Raw genomic sequence first — 23,865 nt, forward strand, 5'->3', positions numbered from 1 at the left:
TGCTGTACTTGCATGAAGAGTGGTGAACAGCCACCGTCGTTAGTTTTATTTCATCAGGCTCCAGCACCAACAGTTGGAGTAGTGAGTTCGACTCTGACCTTAGCTAAGTCTATATTTTTGGTCTATATTATTTTCTCCAATCGTTATTGTGCCGCCGCCGCCGCAAAAAGTAGTTGAAACGGCGAGGGTTACTGATTTTCTCTCAGTGAACATCAGCAATCGACCCGCCAGTTACAATTCGAAACTGAAGTGACACTACGTTAAGTCCCATGCGATTTTGTCTTGCAGACCACCTTTAGCATTTTATGTTTTTAATTGCTTAAGACCTAATCTTATTAACTTCAGTTTTTATTCTGATGTAAAAATCTTATCCTATCAAATCATTAAAACGGTATCATTTTAACGATTTGATTGCTAGATTACTTTTTGACTTTTCTTCGCAATTTACCTAATTTTTATAGACCATCAAGCCCTTTATGCAGCACAAGCAAGTTTCCTATTCCACTGCCAAAGCTTTCGGTCGATAATGTTGCTCTTTGCTATTGAGCACTTCGTTACTCAGTAAATTAAACGAATCAAGTCCACCTAATATAATGGGCTTTAAACGATTTGATTAGAAATTTAGACCTTTCTAATTGAAAACAGATTATTAACTTTGCGTTTTACATCTTCGGAAATCAAAATAACAATCTAAAACGAACGATATAAACGCGTTGCCTGTATTATTAAGAAAGGTAATGGCCGCTGCTGCCGTAATGTTTAGAAAATTGACGCTGTATTATAGCGCTGCGGGACGGCAAATTCAGTTTAATAGCCGTTTTATTGCTCCAAGTGAATAGCAAACTCGATGTTACTGTTAATGTGAAGAGATTCTCTGATTCAATAGCAGGTTTGCCTAATGAAAACAAAATGTTTGCTCGAAGTTGTTGCAATTGCAATTGACTCACGACGGGGTCATAGAAAAGACAGCTGCTGCTAATGCAAATTGATGTTTGATCGAATCGTATTAACTTAACAACGGAGCAATAAAATGTAAAATATAAATTTTCTTGTTAACGAAGGTAGAGTCATACCTACTAACAGCTTATTTACACATCAGACTTTGCAGACCGACGGTGTATTATTATTTAACTGTCTTATAAGTTCAAGTTCAAGTTGACGAATTGAGGTTCAAAGTATTTGTGGAACCGCAAATGAAATCAAACTGACTGAAAATTCCGTTCTATTTTTTTTTTGCTTAGATTATAGTCACTTTAACCAGTTTTGGGTCATTCGTGACTTCTGCGGGGTTGGGATTTGAACCCGGGTCCTCGGCGTGAGAGGTGTGAATGCTAACCACTACGCCGGTAATGACCCCATATTTTCCGTTCTTCTTTCGTTTTTTTACTTGTCAAAATAATAACAGCCCCCTTTCTCTTGTTCCCCTTTCTTTTGCAGTCAACCCCTTCCAGCAAGCACCAACTAGTGCCATCCGTTCGGCGTCCGCTAAGGCCCGGATCCGCAGCCGCCTCCACCGCTGAAAAGCTAGAACAACGTCTGCTGGATCCGAATCTCAACGAGCTTGATTCATCTCAGCAGTCCGGACTCGGTACCTCCGGAACGGCGGCCGGCGACGAAAGTAGCGAAGAGTTTCCCAATGGTGGTAGCAGCGGAACCAGCGGTAGCGGTGGCTCCCAGCGGGATCGACTGCAGCAACAGCTGATCCAAAAGTCCAAACTTAAGTCGTCCAACTTAAAGAGCACAACCTACACACGAAATACCGAGAATGACAAGCTGACGAGGCATTTAAATAATGTCAAGTTCGCATTTGACGAGCCACAGCCGCAGTCGCCGGCGCCACCGGCCAGATCGAACCTGGCTCAACCGACCGAGCTAATTCGGTTGGATGGTGAAGCGCAACAACAGGTCGATTGTAATGGAAACGGGAACTACGATGTGCTGCAACCACCGCAGGTGCTTCTGCACATCGTCGAGCGAAATGATGAAAATAATACCAACCGGCTAACAGTCGCATCCTCCGTGCCACCGGATTTGGTGCGCAGCAGTACTGAAAGCATTCCCTACATCGATGACGAGCAGGCGAAAATACTGCAGAATCTCAATAGTGACCCCAACAAAGTTCAAAACTTTCACGATGCTCGAATCATCACCCTTACACCAAAGAATATCGGTTCCGAGGTAACCCGACAGAGAGGACCACAAAGTCCTGAGCTTAAACAATTAGTGCTTGCGAAAAAACTCGACCCCCAGCAACGGCCCCAGCAGCAGCAACAGCGAGTGAGACAGTGGACCGAGGCAGTGCCGGCGTTGGCAACGTTACGTTTCACGCACAGCTTTCACATTCTGGCCGCAGGTTGTGACCGGGTTTGTCAACACTGTCATTTGGTCCTTAGCTTGGATGTGGCGTTGAGATGTGCTATCTGCGAGTTCACCTGCCACCAGCGATGTGTACGGCTCGAACAGGTGAGTGATTTTGAACTTTCCGAAACCGAAATCAGCAAGACGATCCGGTTCGAATCCGAACTAGCGTGACAGTGTGTCATCGTTTGATTTAAAATCCGGTAGAGGTCTCTGTGGTAGTAGTGTAACTCACGAGCGGTTTTACTTTCATGCTCTCGGAGAACAGAGAAATTCCCACTTACACATGCTTACAGCGTCAAAGTCAAGGCCTACGCTCAGTCCGAAGGAACAGAATGTAAACATTTCAGCAGCGCCGCGGCATTTCGTTTCGCTTCTCGCAGCCGGCGCGCTCCTACACGTGCTCATGCCCAGGCGTGCATTAGGCGCTACCATCACACATTGCGCAAGAGTTTTTCCTCCCATTCGCGGCTGAGTTCTCGGTATATGGTATAACATAGCTATCAACCAGACCGAAAGTGATAAGATAACGATCACGAAACGAAGCTGTTTTTAATTGAACGGTCAAACAGCCCGTATGGGTTTTCGAATCAAAAAGATCAGTGAATTAATTTGCTTTGCCATTTATTATTTTATTATTGTACACATCACTAAAAATTCTGCTCAACCAATTTGTACTATTAACTGCGTTCCCAGGATCGGATGACAGGAAACTAGTCAATAAATAAGAAACTCAACTTTTTACGATCGTTAGTCGCCTTTTGTTTCGCGCTTTGACACTTGTGTAAGGGTTAAAATATGTTTATAACTTGGTTCAAACTCGTAAAATAATGTCGGTCATCATTCATCTCAGTCAATGACGCCCCTGCTCGGTTCTTACTCCACGGGAAGAAAAAGCAAATTACCAAACACAAAAGCAATAAAAGCTATACAAACAAACATTTCTCCGCACAGATTTATTTTCATTCACAGCTTTTTGCTTTTTCTTGTTCTCACAACTTCCTCCTCGGCGACTTGGATGCATTCCATCGACAGGTTCGGTGACGGTTCATATCGACCGCGACGCGATGTAAACAAACCTCGTCGGGACAGGGCACCTCGGGGCCTCTCTTCCGATCATTCTGTGTTTCCGTATATGCTAAAAATGGTGCACTCACGCTACGTGCTCGCGCCCGTACAGAACTATAAATCAACCCACGGATTTTGTCGTGGAGTTTAGACTTTCGGAACTGGTTCCCACACCTATATGCACACATACACACGCACGGTGCCAGATTTGTCGCTCTTCCAGCCAACCTGGTCAGTGTGACTGAGCTGTGTTTGTTTTAGAATCATTTGGTTGGTCGGTCGGTCTTTGGTCGCAGGATCACCAAAAACCAGCGAGTTGGAATTTTAAGTGACATTCGTCAATGTTGAAAATAAATACATTAGAACTGGTTATTTTCAGAACCAGCTCAAGTTGTTTGCAACGTGTCGAATGTGTCATGTCTCTCGAAAAGTAACGCGTAGGTGGCTCGCTAAAGTAGATGGATCGCAGTTTTTAATTACTCTCCAGGTTGAGCAGTTGGGAAGGTCTCTACTATAACCGGAGGCTGCAAAGACGTTTACCTTGGTCATGACTGCGCTGCTTTGTCAAATATGGGAAAACAGCTGGTAATTTTTCCACAAAACCTGATCTATAGCACCAGCGAAAGTGATAATCATCACGATCCGTCCCGAACTCTTCTCGATCTCGATCGAAGAGCAAAAATTAGTTCCAGTTTGATTCCGTCGCCATCAGGTTTCCTTTGGCGGAAATCGGGTCTCCTCCACTCGGTATCTTTTTGCAGCGAATTTCAATGAATGAACATTGAAAGTCGCGATCATGGCGGTGGTGGAAAGAAGCGAGCAGGCCACCAGCTGTTGGCTGGCTTGATGGCGAGGAAGGATCGTAAACTTGCTGAAATAAACACCCAAGCAGACATGAGTGAAGCTCTCAGGAAAGCCATTCAGGAGATAAACCGACTAACACGAACGGGCTGGATATTTCGCTTTGTGTGGTGTCAGCTAAGCAACCGAATCCAAACCTTTCCTGAACGTCGGGGCTCAAAATTCGCTCGGCTCCCCTATTGAGTGGAGTAAATATAAAAAAAAGCCGCAACTGACAGTGGTAGAGCTGAGCTTATCTCTGTCGAACCGCGCGGGAAAAGTCCGGAAAGAGGAGGTGGTGCTGACACCGAGTAGAGCGGATAATTGCCGTTTATGTTTGCAATTTTACGTCTTTAGAGTTCGTCGAGTTTTCGCTGAGGTTGGCCTTTTTCTTTGTAATGACTGGGTATGGAATTGTACTGCCCATCGAAAAAAAAGGAAACGGCGAAGAGATTTCGGTTATTGAGCTGATGGTAGTACTTTCCGGTTTATTTTCGATAATGTGCGCGTAATTTGACTAATAAAAAAATTGAAAAGCAATTCAAATCGATATATCGATGTGTGGCGGCATGGTGAGGTCTCACGCAGATTTTTTTTTTATTAATTTTAAGTGTCTGTAGATCGTGGCGCGAAATGTTTTCCTCGGTCGGTTTCAACAGTGCCCGAAGAAATACAGAAACCGTAGTTTTTTCGATCATAAAATTAAAGGTTTACCTTTGACTGTGGGCCTTAAGACTGTGCTACAGAGACGAACCGCTAAAACGGAGAGTACCATCATAGACAAAGGTAACTCTCCGTTATGATTCAAAATTTTGCGGATTTTGAGAGTCTTGTCACCAAGGATAATGGATCATAATGGATCCGGTTTCTATAGACAGTGATGTAGAGTCATTTGATAAATAGTCAATTTTCAATTACCATCTTTCTCTTTTCCACCAACGCGGTTTATACTATCGCTGTTTGCACCTTAAAATGGTATTAACATTAGAAATTATTAACTATTACTAATCGACAATTGCGACTTTTCGAGAAGCGCATAACCTAAACTTTACTTCTCACTAACACACTAACTATCGCATGAAACTTGTATGGCTGTTTGCATTCATTACATGCATTGATTTTCAATACAAGTCGGAATAGTTTATCTGGGGATACACCGAAATTTAAGCCTGCATCATCGCGGGTAAAATGTTTTTGTCTTCCGGAAGATTTCATTTGCTGCTCTTCTCAAGAAAGTTCAGATTCACCTCCACCTACGCTTTCGAATCTCTATTTCTATCTGATGCTGATGACGCCAGTGGAAATCCAAGTGCGAGGTCACTAAGCCCGAATGACGTAGCTAGACAACAATTAACGAAGACCTTCAGTTGTCTCCTCAACCGAACCTCAATCCTCAACCGGATCCAGGAGAATCCTGTCTCATTCCTGCAGTAACCCTTATAGAGTTGCACAGGAAGCACTTTACACGAAACCGCCTTATACTGAGCGCCGATAAGATAGATTAGCTTATCATGAACTATATTACGCCCTAGTGCGCACCAGATGTTTTCGTGATTTAGTCGGTCGAACGCTTCTTCGAAATTAACAAGCACTAGAAGAAGAAAACCCTAACTTCAAATAGTTGTATAAGCCATGCAAAAGGATAGATTATGGGACCTTTTGAAAACTAAATCCAGATTTGGTCCAATACAATACTGAGCGTCGTGACCTGATCCACACTTGCTACTACCGGACCGGAGTGTAGCGTCGATTTTCTCCTGGATTTGATTCAGGATCACCTTTCAGAGTATACTTTAAGAGTGATACAGAGCAACAAGATGCCGTAGTTATTCCCATATTCAGATAGGTTCTCTCCCTTGGTGACTTTTACCAGAATGCCTTGCATCTAGTCAACCTGAAATGTTTATTCAGATATTGCTGAAGAGCTGATGCCACATTTGCGGTGACAATGCTGGTTAAGCTATCAGCATCTCGGCTAAAATGCAGTCGATTCTAGGTGCTCTGCAGAATTTTATTTAGGTATTTGAGTTCTACTTCAGTTTCAACTAACGATAATGATAAAAACAATTGATGGCAACACAAATTTTGTGTTGTCAATAACGAATATCGGAAGCATCTGACATCTGACTAGGTCTATTCGCTTTCCTAGGTTTACCATCCTCTAGTTAGTTTTCCCTAGTCCTCGCATTGAGCTACCCTTTATAAAATGAAAAGCGGCAAAGCCATTTTTTCAAACTGAATCAATTAGTTCTCTTGCGACTTGGTCGCGCTGGTCCTTTAAGCTTTGAACTGGTCGAAGTGTAGTTCTGGGCCTCAATTCCAAAAATATGAATTATGGCAAACGTACATTATGGCTCCCGTCCATTATGGCAAACATACATTATGGCATTCGTCTGTATGGCTCCCGTCTATTGTGGCAAACTTACATTATGGCATTCGTCTGTATGGCAATCGTACGTATGGCAACTGTCCGTATGGCAAACGTATATATGGCTGATGGGGTGTCGTCGTGTTTAGTGTGTGTTTAGCTATCAGCCACAGTCGACGCTCGCGAGGCCCTCTCCTGCGTGTATAAGTGAGAGCATGAGATTAAGAAGAAAGGAAGAAGTATAGCAAAATCTGTAGGCATATACAGTAATGTTTCGATTTTGTCAGCCCTATGTTGACTTTTGGGCTGACAAAATCGAAAAAAATTTTTTTTCGAAAATTTTTTCAAAATTCTAGACTTAAGACCTTGCAATATCTAAGACTTCTACTAAAAATTCAATTTTAACCCTCAATTGGTCAACCGAAAGTTGCACAGCACACTGGTCCAGAACCTTTTTTTGGTGCGCATTAGCTTTGAGCGGGAAAACTTGGTTTTAGGTTTATGGAACCTTTGGAAGAGTTTCTTAAAATTAAAAGTTCTATCATCCAGTGAAATTCAAATTTTGATTAATCCCCCTAAAAGTGCAATTAAAAAATTATTTTTCTTCAGTTTCAATATAACACATTGACGTGTTCTGCAAAGTCTTATAGCATATTATTACAAGAAATTTTGCTAAAGACAGTAACCTTCTATCTGTTCAGCAAAGACAGAAAAATTCTATTTCTCATAAATGAAAAATCATTAAAATCAGTTTTACTATTTTAGCTGTTTTTGTAGATGTTGTATAACTTTTTCTTGTTTTACAAAGTTGTACAAATAGTAAAAATACACAACATTGCTGAATATAGTATACCTCTATCTTTGCTTGTTTGCTGAACTGTTGGCTTCGTGAGCGGGCTGTGCAGGAAAATGCTACGAGGCTGTGCGCTTGTGAGTATGTAGGCGGCAGAATGTATGCACACAGCAACAACGGTTGTTTGTCGTACGCTTGCGTCAGTGGAGTAAGCGTTAGGTGTTATACTTCTCATATCCGCTCCCGTAAGAGCAGGCATGGTTAATGATAATTAACTTATACTTTATACTAAATTCTTCTCGTTAATAGAATAAAACTTTCACTATTTTCAAGAAAAATTGTTAGTTGGAAATAAAAATATGAGAGAATAACGAATCTTATCACAGGTTACTTGAAAATATTGAGTTTACATAATTGTTTTGATCTGCCAAATGCATAATTCTTTTTTACAGTAGCATTAATTTCTATCTACAATAGAAAGAACCATACTAGGTACATGTGTATTGCAATTTTTCACACAGAAAAAAATCTATTCTAAAACTAACTTTACAAAACTGAGCATAGAATAAGGTTTCTAACAGAATGCTATTCTGTACCACTGTGCTGCGCCTACAGTTTTACATTTATACTTACTAATCTAAGTTTTGATCAACATCAAATATGGCATTTGTTTGGTTTTCGTCACTGAGCAGCTGAGCTCAGCATGCAATGTTCATCAATCCATCTGTGTCTTCTCTTGATAAGATTTTTGTTGATTCACTATAATCCAACAGCTTAGGGAAGATGATTATCTTCTATTTTGACGTGCCCAGCATTATTCTGTATATAAAAGTGACAACTTTATTTCTGTTCGCGTGGATACACTACCCTCAGCTAGTAACTAACGTCATTTCACGGCATGTAACGTATCAGCTTACACGAAAGTACGCTAAAAAAATTTCCCTGCATATCGGCTCTCTTGCCTGATAGAATACAAAACTGCACTCAACGTCAACCGCATTCGCCGCAACGTATCGTCCCCCGGTCCAGCGACAGCGCGGCGCGGTGCAATACAAACGCTGCATCCCACACATTCGCTGTTCATCTCGCGTTAGTAGTAGTGGTTCTGCTAGTATAGTAGTAGGTATTGTGGGCCTTCTAAGTAGCAGTCACACTTCTCTGAACCTCCTCGTCAGTACAGGGCACATTCACTTGCACCTCTTGTGGTTTATGAACGGCCACGGCGGCGGCGGCGGCGTGAGAGACTGTGAGACACTCTCCACCGTTTCCACTCCACTGGCAAGCAATCCGCTACCAAGGAATAATCCACAAGTGATCGCCCATACCTACATAGTAGGCCGTAATGAAAACAAGAAAGAAAAAAAAACGAGGCAAAAAGAAAATCTCATCGTGCCCATACTACACGGCATCAGCAATAGCAACAGCTATAGCAGCAGCACCGGCAGCACCACTACACTACCCGCCCAAGCAGGAGGAAAGCAGCGCGCATTTTATTTTGATTCGTTGACGCGATCACACAGTCGAAGCCCGTCCGTCGGTCTACAAGAAAGGGAAGAGTGTGTGCTGGCTGCACTTTGGCTTTGGTTTGCGATAAATCCGCTCTGTTTCGTGGCTTCGCGCGGGTTTCAAATCCTCCGCGGCGGCACGAGGCGAATTCGATTGTGGATTGCATTCGGGCGTGCTGTGTTTTGGCAGTGCAATTCGCGTTTCGCGGGTGTTTACGGTGTTTTTTTTCTTCTGTTTGTCGAACAAGAGAGCCTCACGTTTAAGATGTTGTGTTGACAAGCAGACGGCGGCTGTGTAAGTAACGAACGGTACGAATCTTTGACAAATGATGATTGATTGGTGATTTCGAGTAGCAGTCGATAAAAAGGTAGTGACGCAGAATCTGTTTATGGTTTTTTTTCTGTTCCGTTTGTTACCAAAGCGGATGCGACATCGCGAGTGAAGTGCCGATCGCCGTCGATCGTTATCGGTGGAAAAAAAGTGAAAACGATAAGCAGCAGGCGTGTTGAGTGGTGTGCCAGCGACGGAGAGTGGTTTCGTGATCAAAGCAGGCGTGAAAGAGACGATTTCCTTCGGAGGATTGGATTACTTTGTCATGGAGTGATTTTTGCTTTGTTTGCTACGCGAACGACAACGAAGTGTAAGCATTTCTGTGTTTTCTTCAACGGTATCGGGTTCCGGCCAGCGAGCTTTGAAAATGGTCTGCACACGTGAACACGCCAACGCACACCAGGGCACTAATACATTCCACGCCATTGCCACAATCGATGGCTATCAGTTGCGATTGTGCGGAGGCGCCTAAATCAGTAGGCGATGGCTTATTTGGAAAGTGGTTTGCTATGGCCTCTGCCTCACTTGGCGGCTTTAACAGATTTCTTTGCGTCGCACAGTTTCCCGAATGCACAGAGACAGCAGAGTTTGTTCCGGATCTGTTTGTCGGTGCATTCGAGAATAAAGTGTTTTTTATTTCTGTTTCACTAAAAGGCGTCGATAATTAACTCTTCTGAGTTGGAGCACCAAAGATCGCGCGAGCAGTAGCTGTTCGAGCGAGTGATCTATTTTTAAAAACCCCTACAGGCGACTTGCGACGTGCGTTGCTTCTACAGACGACATCGCACTCTGCGTAAAGTGTTTGTTTCTTGGCAGCAGTAAGTGGTTTTCGGGTTTCGGCTCTATATCGGCCAGGGGGTTAAGGAAAGGCGAACGAAGACCTAGAGAAATCAGCTTCCCGGTAAAGTAGATCAGTGTTCCCAGCAAAGATCACCGCTGCCAACAGTCGTGACTGGTAGTAGAACCCTGGCTGCAGCGCCGGTTGCAGCGCGTGACAAGTGTGAAAAGCGTATGAAATGAGTACAAATCTCGCTGATTACTTCCTGATCCCGAGGGCGGTGTCTGCGCTGGCACCTAAGCGAATCTTTTGAACTACACCGCTTAGTTCGTTGCCTTCATCAGCCATTCACCAGTTTCTCTATCCGCTATCGTGGCACAAAGTCTCGAAGGCGGCTCGACTATGCTCAGTGGACGACGTGTTTTTGTTTGAACGTCGATAACGTACCGAGATATATGGCGATAGGGTACATTAAGGTGTATTCTGCAAGCGTTGCTGTAAAGCCACAACAACGTGATAACGATGCGAAGGTATTTCAAACCATCAACGTGACTTGTCGGAAATAGCTACATCAGATGATCGTCGTAAATCTGGCGACGGCTAACCCTTATATTCCGTGAAATTGAAACTGTGCCTACTTTACCATGCACTGAAAAACCTCATTATGGAAGTCAAATACTCCGAACAGGTTCCGAAACAAATTGACCACGTCACGTCCAACTTCCTAGATTTCCTTTTTAGCGCGAGAAATTCCTCAAACCCCCAAGCGGTCTCTAATTATCAAGAAGCAAATAATTAAATCAACCTTTCCGTGCCACTCACCTGGGCTACTGCGGGAGCCAAATATTTACCGCTTTCCGCACTCTTGCGCTCAGTGCTGTCGGCACACATTACATTAATTAAGCCGTGCCAGGCTTCGGTCGCTTATCTCCTAAGGGGTTGGTAAAAATGGGCAACATTCCTGCACGACCGTTCCACGTCCACGGCTGGGATAGCAACTGGCCAAGGTCGTGCAGAGCTCTCGGCTCGGTCCGTTTAGATTACTGCTGCTCACTTTTGCGGGGTCGCACAACCGAGGTCGTGATTGATGGTAAGCCGAACTTCGCGTGTCGAAAGCGCTTATCAATTGACTGCCGATGAACGGGCCTAACCTAATTGGAAATATGTTAGAGAACCCGGTTTTCCGAACTGCTCGCTGACTGCGGCCAACCGCAAAGCTGTGAAAGATAGCCGTAATAACTATAATTGTTATTAACCATTTCTACACTTAATATTTGATTGCCTCCGTTGAGCATGGAAGTAGTTTCAGTGGCTACCGGACAAACAACTTCATAACTTTGCAATTTCTATTCAATCAGCTTCGTGCCACTGGTTCGGTTCGGTTCGGAATGAAAAGGCAACTCTCGGGATGATAATACAGTGCTGTGCTGATTGATAGTGAACGTATGTGTTACCTATGTTTGGCTTCGGCGGAGAGGAACGTGTAAATATTGGTAAACACTGGAACGAAACTGGATTCGATGGTCGTACCAACGTGCCGACGAGTGTATTACTCCGGGACAAATTCAGCTGTCGGATTTGATTTATCGACAATTGATTAAAGTGATCGGCACTTGAATCCGGTGTTGTTTTTTATTGCAGAATCTCGGCATGGAGAAGAGAGTACATTAGCTGTGGTGTTGAACGTTTATTAAGATGTTTCAGTTGTGAAACTTTGCAGAAGTACTTCAGGTCTGCCCGAGGTCTATTGAACTTATGTTTTCCAGTACTTAGGCTGCGGCGAATGGCAGTGAATTAAGACGAATCAATAACTAGTCCTCTGCACAAAATATAAAGGAAAAAATAGAGATAGTATACAGTAGCTAAAAGAATTAACAATAACCAACCGATACAGAACTTTAATGGTGAAGAAAGGTGACTCTACTTGGAAAGTCTACAACGTATGTTAACGTTGACATAGACTGAATCAGCTCCTGGTCCACAAATCAATAAAGAGCAGCTAACATTAATGCCTTGCAGTAATATTGACGTAGTTTAATAATTGTTCCGCTCATTTGAGGTCCGGTGAGTTCAAATCGTGCGGGTCATCTTACAGATGTTCTTACTTCCCAGTAGCACGACTGTTATACATCTTATGGATCACAAATTCACAACATTACTGGAACCAATGACCAAGATAGGCTGTCTTAGCAAGTTGTTCGGCTCACTCGCTAGTCGGACATTTCACTAAACCCAGTACAAATCACATCGGACATAGTCAAATCATTTTCCCGAAATTGGCTGCCGAGGTTGCTGACACCAAGAGAAGTTCCGTTGGTCGTGTTACCAGGTAAAAGCCTTCTATCTCCAAGTTTTTTTTAAAAAACGATTGGAGTTTGCTAAAGCATATGTGAATGAGCCTCAAGAGTTTTGGAACAAGGTTATTTTCACTGACTTCACGAAATTCAACATTTTTGGTTCTGATGCCTTTTAGTTGGCCAGTCGTCGTATGTTCGAATCTCGACTGGAAGAGGCTGTTAGAGTCAATAGGATCGTCGCAACTGGCCCTGCAATTGTCCTGCACTGCGCTGGCACAACAGCTGGCTGCGAATTCTGTCGTATAAACACAGAAGGTCAAGTTTCGATAACGGAATGTAGCACCTAGGCTTTGCTTTTTTTTGCCTTTCAGTTGGCCTCGACGTACGACGCTGGTCTAACAAGCCAGTCGTCTTATGTTCGAATCTGGACTGGGAATGGCTGTTAGAGTTAATAGGATCGTTGCACTTGCCCCGCAATTATCCTGTACTCTAACAGCTGGCTGGGAAATCGGTCGTATAAAAAACAAAAGGTCAAGTTTCGATAACGGAATGTAGCTCCTAGGCTATGCTTTTTCTGATGGAAGACAGGTGGTGCAGAGAAAGCCTCAGCATTTGATTCCAACGGTAAAACATGGAGGTGGTAGCGTTATTTTGTAGGCAGTGGGGTTCAATGGCTGCTGCTGAAACAGAAACCATGGAATTTATTGACACCATAACGGACAAAATGGCCTATATGAACATCCTGAAACGCAACAAGGCCGAGCATTTTTGTTTTTGACATACTTTTGGCATTTGCGTCTAGCGTATTTTGATTTCAAAGCAAAAAATCGTCCGAAATTGGTAATTTCATTTAGTTTTCTCAAATGTTCCACCGTGATCCACCATGACATACATATGAAACCAATCTCACTATATTGCAGTACGTAAAGTGGCTGAGATTGGCTACGCATATCTGCGCCCTTTTAAAATAAAGCCCCTTAAGAATTGATTGAAAATTAGACAAAAGCTGGAATAGCTCGAAATCCAAGAAAGGTAGAGCTGCACTTCTTTCAGCAAAAAGATGCATTTTTATAGTATGTGAAACTTCGTGAATACGCAAGTCGAAATAACCAGAAAAAAAATAGAAAAACTAGTATTAAGGGGATACATTAGTTTGTAGCACTATAACTTCTTTCCCTTAAGAGATAGAAGTTCTCTTTCTAGGACAAAAACTCCTTGAATACCATTTTGTACAACTTTTTCTTGGGCTTTGTTTATTTTTGGCTTTAAATAAAAATGTTAAGTTGATAATTTATTGACCCACCCCCTTAATGCTAATTTTTTGGTATAACAAAAAAGTACTTCAAAAATCAAGTAACTTTTGTGAAGACACAAATGCAGAAAACTTAGTAATTTCTACGCAAAAGCTGATGTCCGCATTTTTTGAAGCCGTCCCACTGTGCGTCGTGCTTGAATTGCTACTGTACAATGTGCCACATCGACATCAGCTAGAAACACCTCCGATTTGAATCCTATCGAGCATTTGTGGTGGGAAATGGAGCACCGCTTGAAGAATACCAATTCAAGAAACAAAACGGAGCACAAAAAGGCGATTCAATACATATGAAAGCATATTCCCATATTTACTGTAACCAAAAAAACATATCCCTTGACGTTTGCAGGTTGTACTGGACGCGAAAGATGGTCACACCTAGTATTAAGGTGAAACGGTACTGAATCCAACATGGTTGGACATTCTGTATCCTATATCCTCACAAGGACGCCATTTTTTCGGCCATGTTGGGATTCAGTACCGTATCGCCTTAAGTGGCTGTTTTCATCAGTATTCTATATCAAAAACACTTTTACAGAAAAATATAAACTGTACGCACAATTTTGCCGCACTTAAGCTGGTGGTTGTGGTTTATAAACACTTTTGTTTCTTTTCTTCATTACATGAGAATAAAAGGATATTTATCTATTTTTATCAGTGTTGCGCATCCCACAATCGTGTGGTCTAATTTTCTCATACACGCGTACTCATTCTAACACGCCGGCATAAACATCCTTTTAAAACTCACGCGCTTATTTCTTCATGCACTGCAACGATTTTTTGCGACTGTGTGTTTAGCTAACAGCTACAGTCGTCAGAACCGACCAAAAAACGGAACTTTCTGTTGCTGTTGTTTTAAGAGGTAAAAAGTGGCTTTTCTTATGTAAAAAATCAGGAGAAATCGATAGGTGATGGTCTCAACGCGCGGAAATGATGAGAAATAGCCCATTTCGCCCCATTCACCCCTATTTTTCAATAGTTTGGAAAGAATCATGTACAAACTCTCTCTAATTTGAGATTCTATGGTAAGGAAAAGAAGAAGAATGTTAGGAAAAAGGTATGTGAACAATTTTATTTTGATGCAACATAACCTAGAAGCCCGTTTTGCCCCATTTTACTCAAAGTTTTTGCACTACAGGCAAAAGGCCAATTTAATACTTTTACCATAGATTTTCAAGTAGGCATGCCTGCTGGGAAGGTTGAAAAAGTCAAAAGATCGTACGACGATCGGAAACAGACACTGAGGAAGCCTAGAAGTCGTAGGCGAAATACGTATCTGTCGTGAATAAAATATACACAGTAGAATTAAATTGGATAAGTTTTCTTCTTTTTTAATTTTAGATTCTTCTTCTTTTCCTTACCATAGAATCTCAAATTGGAGAAAGTTTGTACATAATTCTTGCAAAACTATTGAAAAATAGGGGTGAATGGGGCAAAATAGGCTACTTCCCGTCGTTTCCGCGCGTTGAGACCATCACTCATTGATTTCTCGTGGTTTTTTACATAAGAAAAGTCATACTTTACCTCATAAAAACAGCGGCAACAAAAAGTTTCGTTTTTTCGGTCGGTTTTGCCCAATGTGCTCCCACCTCGCACCACACTCCCACCCATCGAGAGCGAAGATGAAGAAGTAGAAGAAGAAAAAGTAATGCAAAATTTGTATTCTAGTGCGCCACCAGCCTGACGGGCAGCTGATTCCCCACGAATTTTTTGACTCGGGAAAAAGCTATGTAGGAAGACTATGTGAGGGTGTGCGTGCGCGAGTGTGTAGGTAGCAGAATGTCGCCTTTTACGCCTACGTTGCGGCTATGTTTCCCATACTCTTTTGCGTGTGAGTAGGCATGGCTGACTTCTCCTTCGATTCGCAACATTGATTTATATCAGAAAACCCAGCAATTACTAATAGGTATACACTCAATTTTGCCTTTGACTGTACGGTTTTACCTACCTTTTGGTAGGTTTTTTTCGTGGACAGCAATAACGTACATATGAAAAACAAAAACAGATTTGGTTTCTACGAAAAAATAAAACGAAAATTGTTCTGTTCCCCGTTCAATTTCTCAACATCGGATGGAGAAGAACTTTATAAAATATTTGTAACTTGTAATAGTTTCAGTGTAGTTCATGTGGAAATCGCATATAATTGCGATGGCTACATCGCGGCTTAAAGTCAAAAGAAACGCACCTAGTTGATTTTATTTAGATAGTGGTATCAATTTTGTCGGAGCTAGTAATCTAATGCAGCATCGGAAATGCTCTATCAACCACCACCTTTTCAGATACCTCTTAACAAGTTCGCATTTCAATGCGCCTACCACACTTCACATGGGGAGCCTCTGGGATCGAACGATTCGTTCCGTAAAAATAGCGATGGTTGCTCTGGGTGAGGAACCTATATCTCCCCACCAGTGACTAAATGTTGGAAACGGTGAGCGTCTCGTAAATTCTCGATCTCTCACATACACTATCAACCAACTTTGACATCCGATAATTTTATTCTCTGAAGAACTGAACTTAGTATGTTACCCGTCATGAAAGATAAGAATGAAGAAAGTTGAACACTAAGATATTAGCATTTGCTAAAACATAATAGAGTAAGTTGTAATTTTGTTTTCGTGTAGTATAATTTCTTTGAAACACGCTCTAGTATTTGACGTAAAAATCGTGTGTAATTTCACTAATTCAGTTTCAGTTTCAGCTCCAACTTCGATTTATATCGATAAACATTTTGCAGTACTCGAATCGAATCGCAAGTAGTTTCCGGCGGAAAGATAAACCTTACGAAAAGTTTCGTGATGACCGGGATCACTACCGGTTACTTCGTAAACACTACACAGGGTAACCGTTCAACATACGGTCAACAAACCCAGCAGTGAAGTGAAAATGATGCTTAGTTTCAAATCAAACAATACACGGTTTACATTAACTTCCATTCAACCCGTGTTGGTCGCATTGTCCGATGTCGGTATACACTTTGCCTGGCTGGAGGACGATCGGTTACTACAAATCGGCATCTTCGAGTTGTAACTGTTCCATACATATAAACGCGTTGCATTACCGTGCCGTTGTAACCGCAGAATCCACACCGGGAGGACAGGCAATCAACAATCCGTCTCACAAAGTTGATGTAACTCGATGCCAACCTACCACCGCGCACCAGGGAAGCGGAGAACCAGTTACCGTGTTTGCGTCCTAGCCTAGTCGTGATTCGATCGCGGAACGCTCGATAGTTGAAATTTTGTGCGGTTGCGTGTTCGAGCTGCACGCCGAAAGCCACCACCAGTGAGTGATGACGATTCGTCGTTTCATTACGTTAATTTATCTAATAAACAAACCACCACCGAGCCATGCCGTTGGCAGGCACGTCATTTCGAAAAAGGGCACCACAAACACAAGCCTATCAAACCGAGCGAGCGAACGAACGAACGAAGGAGCGTGAGATATTGATTGAATATGATGCAATGCAATCGCCGCCTAAGACTCTCCATGGTGCCGATTCGGCACGGTAATCGCTAATTTGCATTCGTGGCCTTTTCCAACCAGGACGTTCAAAGGAAATGCTGAAGTTTAAAAACTCCGTGAACCGTATCTGTCACCTGCCTTCTTTGCGGATTCTGTCGTAAATCAAGACCTACTTGAGAGGCGGTTGTCACCGATGATGACGAGTGCACCTCAAAAGGTCGCTGTCTAGAGGCATTAGATATTCATCATGTCTTCTTTATCACCACCTCAGGTGCAGTGCTTACTCTTACGTTGACCTAGTATTTCGTAGCGGAAAACACGTAAGTACGAGCGTATGTGGTGATAACCGTGCCGTACAGAGGACCAGCAACAGCAACCTCTTTAAAATGCGCATGTTATTTTTCTAATTTGTACTCGCTCTCCACCTTGCTCAGTTCCATGCACCTTGGCACCCTCCATCCTCTTCGGGTAAACACGGTGAAATGGACAAATAAAAATTAAAATTAGGTAAAAGCAAACCGTAAAGGCAGTGCAATGTCATGAGTAGCACTGCACGAGCTTGTGTTTAAGGAAATTTTAAAATCCAGTAGCTCTTTGGCGCGTTCAAATGTTTGGATTGGGTGGTACAGACTAGAGCAGAAACTTTAAACCACTGGACTGCTGGCGGCAGATTCGTCACGAATTAGACATCGCCGTTGATCCCTAAATCTGGACTTTTAATGGTGTTTACGGTGGGTGCTGTCATGTAGACTGCCGGCACCGTCTGTATTAATCGTACCACCGTGGTAGACACCTATTTTACCCCATGCTTCCTCCACTCGACCTCAGTCAGATCTTTGCTGGTAAACGCACGACTTGATCCCTGCTTGCGGTAACGACGGCTACTAGCGCTTTATGCGCTTCATAAATAATTTATTTTCAAATTTACTCTCAACCGACTTTCTGTAATCGTTCGGGAGCATACACTGCAACATCGATGAATGCATGCAGCTTCAACGTTTCAAGCTCCCGCTCGGTCGGGTGTGTTTAGAAATGCTTTTTTCCTGTCGATTTTGCTCCTTCCAGACTAATAAATAGCCAACGAATAGCGCGCACTTTCTGAGACGCTGAAGATTCGATTCCCGTCTGCAAAAAAGGCCCAGGCCTCAGCACCGGCTTCTCAAAACCGACGTAGGAAAGTAGGTTATATTTACCTACCCGTCGGAACGGCAATTCGCGTGCTTCCGGGGCGCTGGCGCTGGTGTTCGTTACCCGTCGAGGTGGAAAATCGATAGGGCAGCAGCCCGCTGACAGCCGCCGTCAACGACGACGACGTGCGCACACAGTTAGAACCCGGAAGAAATGTATCCAATTACGCGCGGTCTCACAGCAACTAAGTGGTAGTGGTAGTGACCCGGACAGATTCTAAAGAAAGCGTTGTTTTTCTCTGCGGCACGAACCGATGCCGCCTGAGGGCCATCAAATGACGCCTTGGCAAATCGAAACATTGTGCACACATCAGCACCAGTGGTACTTTCTGTGTAAAATATTCACGTAGCAAATACGCATCTATTATGTTGGTTTGTGTAGAAATTTTGTAACTTTCTTGAAAGACTTTGAATTTGACATCGGTTAGTTACCTACTCGAAATTTGTACCGCATAAATTTCTGCATTAGTTTTTATTATTGTATTCGAATTCGATAAAGTAAAGCAAAACAGACTTTTTAAAAGTTAGTAAAAATGCATGCGTGGCTCTGGGTTACAACACTGGTTAACAGTCAGAGTGAAGACTTTTAGAGTTAGTAGGATTGTTCAGCAGCTCCGCAATTTTCCTATGTACTAAAAGTTAGTTGCAAAGTCTGTCGAAAAAAAAAGCAGAAGGTCAAGTTCCCCAAACGGAATGTAGCACCGAGACTTAGCTTTGCTCTAGCTTCTTGCACATCGTAGTAAAAAAGTAAACTTACACTTCATGTATTTTTACTAACAACCACGTAAAACTCATTTACGTATTTGTCTGGGCTGCCTGCCTCCAACTTGCAAGCTTGTCAGGGAGTTTAGCTATAGTCAAGTTTTCATTCCGTTGGTAAGTTTAAATAAATTCAGAGGTTTTCTATTTTTTATGTTGGGGAAGAACAAATGCGCAAAATGTAAATTCAGACAAACTGAAAAATACTTGATATTAGGCCAAAAATATAAACTTAGCGAAGGTGAGAGTCGAATTCACAGCTCGCAATCTCTAGTCAAGTGTGTTGTTTAAACAATTACACCACCATTTTTTTAAGAAAACCTCCAATGGAGGGTTTTCCATTTCCATTTAAGGACATCGCCTGGAACCCCCTGTTTTCTCAAAGTTATTTGCACAACTGCAATCGGTTTAAATGCAAGAGAATTTTCTTTTACTTAATCCCTTGTTAGGGCCCCCCTTTTGGCAACCTCCCACTGCTGATTCCCTTATGTCAAGTGTGCCAAGTTTGATGAAGAACCATCCAGGCGTTTCGGAAAAACCGTGTAAAAAAGTACTTGAGTGTAATATAATTACTTTCCACGGGAAATTGATCAAACTCAATTAGCAGCCTTAATTTTTTTCTATCACCTTCCGAAAAAAGGTCATTTTTTAATGCATACGTAACAAATGTGTCCGCGCAAATCGAAATCGCGTGAAAAAATCGCGTGAATTCCGAAATTCGCGTGAAAAAAACCGCGTAAATTCCGAAATTTGCGTAAAATAGTCGCGTAAAAAACATAACGCGTAAAAAGCGACGTCAGTGTATGTCTATTTTGTTAAAACAAGTACCGTCATCCGGGGCAAGATTATGCCAAAAAAGCATATGTTTTTGTTCTTTAGCTCAGTATACACACAATTTAGATACTAAGTTGATTTCAAACCAGTCAATATATACTAAATTGTTCAATTAACAACTACCGAAGAGATGGTTTAGTTACAATGAAACCTAATTTTACTGGAAGTGCATGAACTTTGGCACAATCTCACCCCTTCTAGGGGGTGACATTGTGCCAAAAACATAAAGTTAAGATAAATACCTAAACAGTCAACATTAGCATGTTCATAAACAATACACATAAATATCAGTATAAAATAGTTCATATGGGGCAGACCATGAACTAACTGGACTATTAGGGGCAGGGGATCGGTCAAAAACAACGCATCATACAAAAAGTATGAACGAAAATAACCCGGGGAGGTCTGAAATAACTAAAAATGAGCTCGTAGTCAATGGCCAGCCTTTATGTAGACAGTAGCGTTCCTAGGGTTAACAAGGAGGAGATATACGGGGGGCGTGTATCCTAAGGGGGCATACCTATTTGATCATTTAACAAAAGTAACCATTACTTCGCTCGAGAACCCGCGTCCGCAGAACATGTGGCCCATCCCACCCCCCTCCCCCTCCTTAAAACTGGCAGTTTATACACGATACAATATATTCGTCTTATATTAGAGTGTTTATTTCAAAGCATCTGAAATTTCCAGAGAAAAAGTAAAAATTTGTTTAAATTATTTAGCAGACCTATGATGCTGTTTGCTCCAAAATGGATGATGCAATCTAATCTGTCGAAATATTGTGCTCAATAGTAAAGAATGTGAGTGTGCTGACATATTTTTATTGTGTATGTGAAATCCACAAAATGGATCGATCATTTTGGCTTGGCACAATCTCACCCCCGTGAAGCTCGAAAAGTACAAAGTTTCGAAAAATATTATTTTCGTAATCAAAATTTATCCAACGCATAATAACCTTTCAATACATTGTAAATGATAAGTTTATATACCTTCAAAATAGCAAGTTGATGCGATTTCGTGTTTGGGTTGGTTTATGGGGGACATTGTTTACAAGCGTTATTTCCGAGTATTTTGATCGCGAACTTTGAAACACTGTTTAGGCTAAATAGTTTACTAATATTATCTGTGTTCCATTCTAAGTTATGAATAAATATGTTATGTTCATCATCATTTTGAATTTAGGTCACCAGTTTCAATAAATATAATAAATTTTCACAAATAAACATTTTTGGTTTTTGGCACAATCTCACCCCCGTGGCACAATCTCACCCCGGATGGCGGTAGTTTTCAAAAATTGCCCGATTTCGAAGGCGCGTTTACTTTATCCACCTGTCATACCAATATGCACGATTCAATTTAATGCACTTGACTACTTGAGTTTATAATCTGATTCTTAAGGAGGTTTTAATAATCTTATGAAGTGTGGGCCACTTGAACGGAAGGCACTTCTATAACGGGTATCAGAAAGTTCAAGTGGATTTCACTGTTTTATTAGCGGTATTACAAAGATTAGATTTGAAAATTACTACAAGAACGTAGGGTTTTCTAACTCCCGTCGTCGTAAGTAAAGCCATTCCAATTTTCATCATTTGTTGGATGGATTTAATGAATACTCCAAAAATTCTTGTGCTGATTTGACTAAAACACACTTACCTTCCGATCCGTGAACTTTGAAATCACTGAAAAGTGATTATGAAAGCATATTATTGAAATTACGCAACGGACTTTATTTCTCAAATTCGTCGTACCGTTTTAAAATTCGTCCATCAAAATTTTTCGTCGTCCGAACTAAAAATCATAACAATGTTTACGAAGCTAACGCGCATGTATTTGTGTATAACATGACAAATGTTATTCTGCAAAATTTCTGTAGGTCAGGCAAGTTTGCCTGGCTGAAGAATAACGACAATGCCTTGCATGAGTTATTTTCATTTATGAATGACGGAAATTAAAACGATTAGTCGACATTTTCTTCTTCGTCGCACGAAAAAACGTAGGAAATTTGGATGGTAGGACTTCTTTAATGATAAAAAGCATTTAAATAGATCTCAGCTCACTTTGATTGATCGCGTATGATCGCGTAAAAATGCTGATATTTTTTACTAATTTCTGTTATATAGGACGGGAATAGGCAATTACGACGCAGCAGCAACATACCCTAATAACCCTTAAGTTGATGCTTAGGCAGGGAAACGAAAGTCAATGAAAACTAAAATAAAAAGAGGGAGAAATGCGTGAGGTAAATCTCGCGCAACATGTGAAAAGGGCTTATGAGCAAAAGAGAGCTTCTCTTCGTATTTTCTCTCCTACGTTTATCACGGTGACATAAATGCATTTCATTCCAATTTTTCTTAGACAATAGCTAGCCAATAACGCCAGCAATCCTTTCCTGCGGATGAAAAAAATACACGTAGAGAATCTCTCACTTGCACATACGCCCCTTTCACGTGTTGCTTTAGAAATGAAGAGAAAATGTGGGACAAAGTGTGAGAGAAATTGAGATGGAGCGAAATGAAGCAAGAGATAAATAGAAGCAAAGTAGGTAAAACAGAGAGAGAGAGAGAGAGAGAGAGAGAGAGAGAGAGAGAGAGAGAGAGAGAGAGAGAGAGAGAGAGTGTTATCAAACGAGATAAATTTGGGCAAGGAACGTCATAGAATGATTGGGAGAAAAAAGGGAGAGCGAGCGACAGAAAGAAACAGAGAAATTGCGTAAGAAAGTGAGGCAGAAAGTAGGTAATGTAAAAAGAGATAGAGAGAAAGAGATTCTATCGAGAGAGATTTCATTATTAGAATAAAATGGAAAGAAACGGATAGAAACAGTAATAATGGAAACAGAAATGAAAATGAAGAGAGAAAGTGAGCTCAATAATGAGGAAGATAATGGAGGTGGGTAATAAAAAATTATGTCACACCACGACAATGTAAGTCACATGTGACACGATTTTGTCGAGTAACTCGATTGACTCGACCGCTAAAAAGCTCAAGGGCCTATAATTTAATAGCACCTCCATACTAATGGGCCTTTCGATGCTGGGATCAAAACAAAACTGATACCCATCCTCTTCTATCGTGGGCGTAGCGATGGGAGGAGAGGGGGGGGGGGGGTTTCGGGGGTTCAAACCGCCGAAATTTAAAATGTTGTTTTTTGTTTTTTAAATACAAAATTTCGATTTTTTAAGTTTTAATTTTCAATAATATTTTCATTTTCTATGGTATTGCTGACATTACTGATGAAAAATCAATCTAATTTTTGACTGCTGGTCATCTTTTAGTGCTGATCAATCCACCTTAAACCTCAGCTTAAAACTCAACCGGTTGAATCCAGTTAATTGAGTGTCAGTCGCAGCAGAACTGGTGCTGTTACAAATTAATACATCTTAAACGTTTCACTCCTCGTCCGCTTGTTGTAACTGAATGAAAAGGCTCCGCCACACAACAAATGACAGCAATCGGGAAAACGATGCCCACGAAGATGTTTGTGATTAATTGCTGTGCTGTGGCCCGGCCCGGTAGAAAAGTGTTGACAGTGGATTTGCAGCAAAACAGTCGCCCGATACTTGGCTCCTTCCTTCTTAGTGCTACAGGGAAAGCGAGAAAGGCGTCGAACAATCGCGCTGCCTGTTTGAGACCACAGCGGCGTAGATTCCGAGGAATCCACAACGAAACGGGAGCAACTAGCTCACGGCAAAGCGGGAGCCGGAAAAGATTTAATCTAAATTGAAACAATCAGCTTGATTTACTCGGTAGATCTGCTGCAGTCGGCTTGACCAAACGATAACCATTTCATTCTGCGTGCCTGAGAAGGTTACCGCCACCGACGAGATCTGATACGTTCTGTGTGTATTCGACTAATTACTTAAGTACCTCTTGGTGCTGAATTGCGTCCGGAGCCGAGCGAACCTTGAGCTGAGTGGAGCAAACGATCACGATGTTTTCATAATAATGATCAGATCATCCGAGGGGACCCCGATCG

General features: G+C 41.9%; 2 protein-coding genes across 4 annotated transcripts in view; both read left to right on the plus strand.

The window, feature by feature from the left end:
- LOC128733374 (uncharacterized) overlaps positions 1-2,532 on the plus strand; it is a 105,484-nt gene extending 102,952 nt beyond the window's left edge. Inside the window, exon 3 of the mRNA XM_053826929.1 lies at positions 1,438-2,532. Within this exon, the coding sequence (XP_053682904.1) occupies positions 1,438-2,532 (1,095 nt within the window). The remainder of the gene's footprint in view (positions 1-1,437) is intronic.
- LOC128732797 (tensin-1) overlaps positions 2,371-23,865 on the plus strand; it is a 183,790-nt gene continuing 162,295 nt past the window's right edge. The window contains exon 1 of one of the 3 annotated variants that reach the window (XM_053826188.1): positions 2,371-2,463. The gene's annotated coding sequence lies outside the window, so the exon portion shown is untranslated. Of the gene's footprint in view, positions 2,464-8,990; positions 9,574-23,865 lie in introns of those variants that run through there. The other 2 variants (XM_053826182.1, XM_053826183.1) reach the window with 2 other exon arrangements.

The sequence above is a fragment of the Sabethes cyaneus genome, chromosome 1 (genome assembly GCF_943734655.1).
Source record: "Sabethes cyaneus chromosome 1, idSabCyanKW18_F2, whole genome shotgun sequence".
Classification (NCBI taxonomy): Eukaryota; Metazoa; Arthropoda; class Insecta; order Diptera; family Culicidae; genus Sabethes; species Sabethes cyaneus.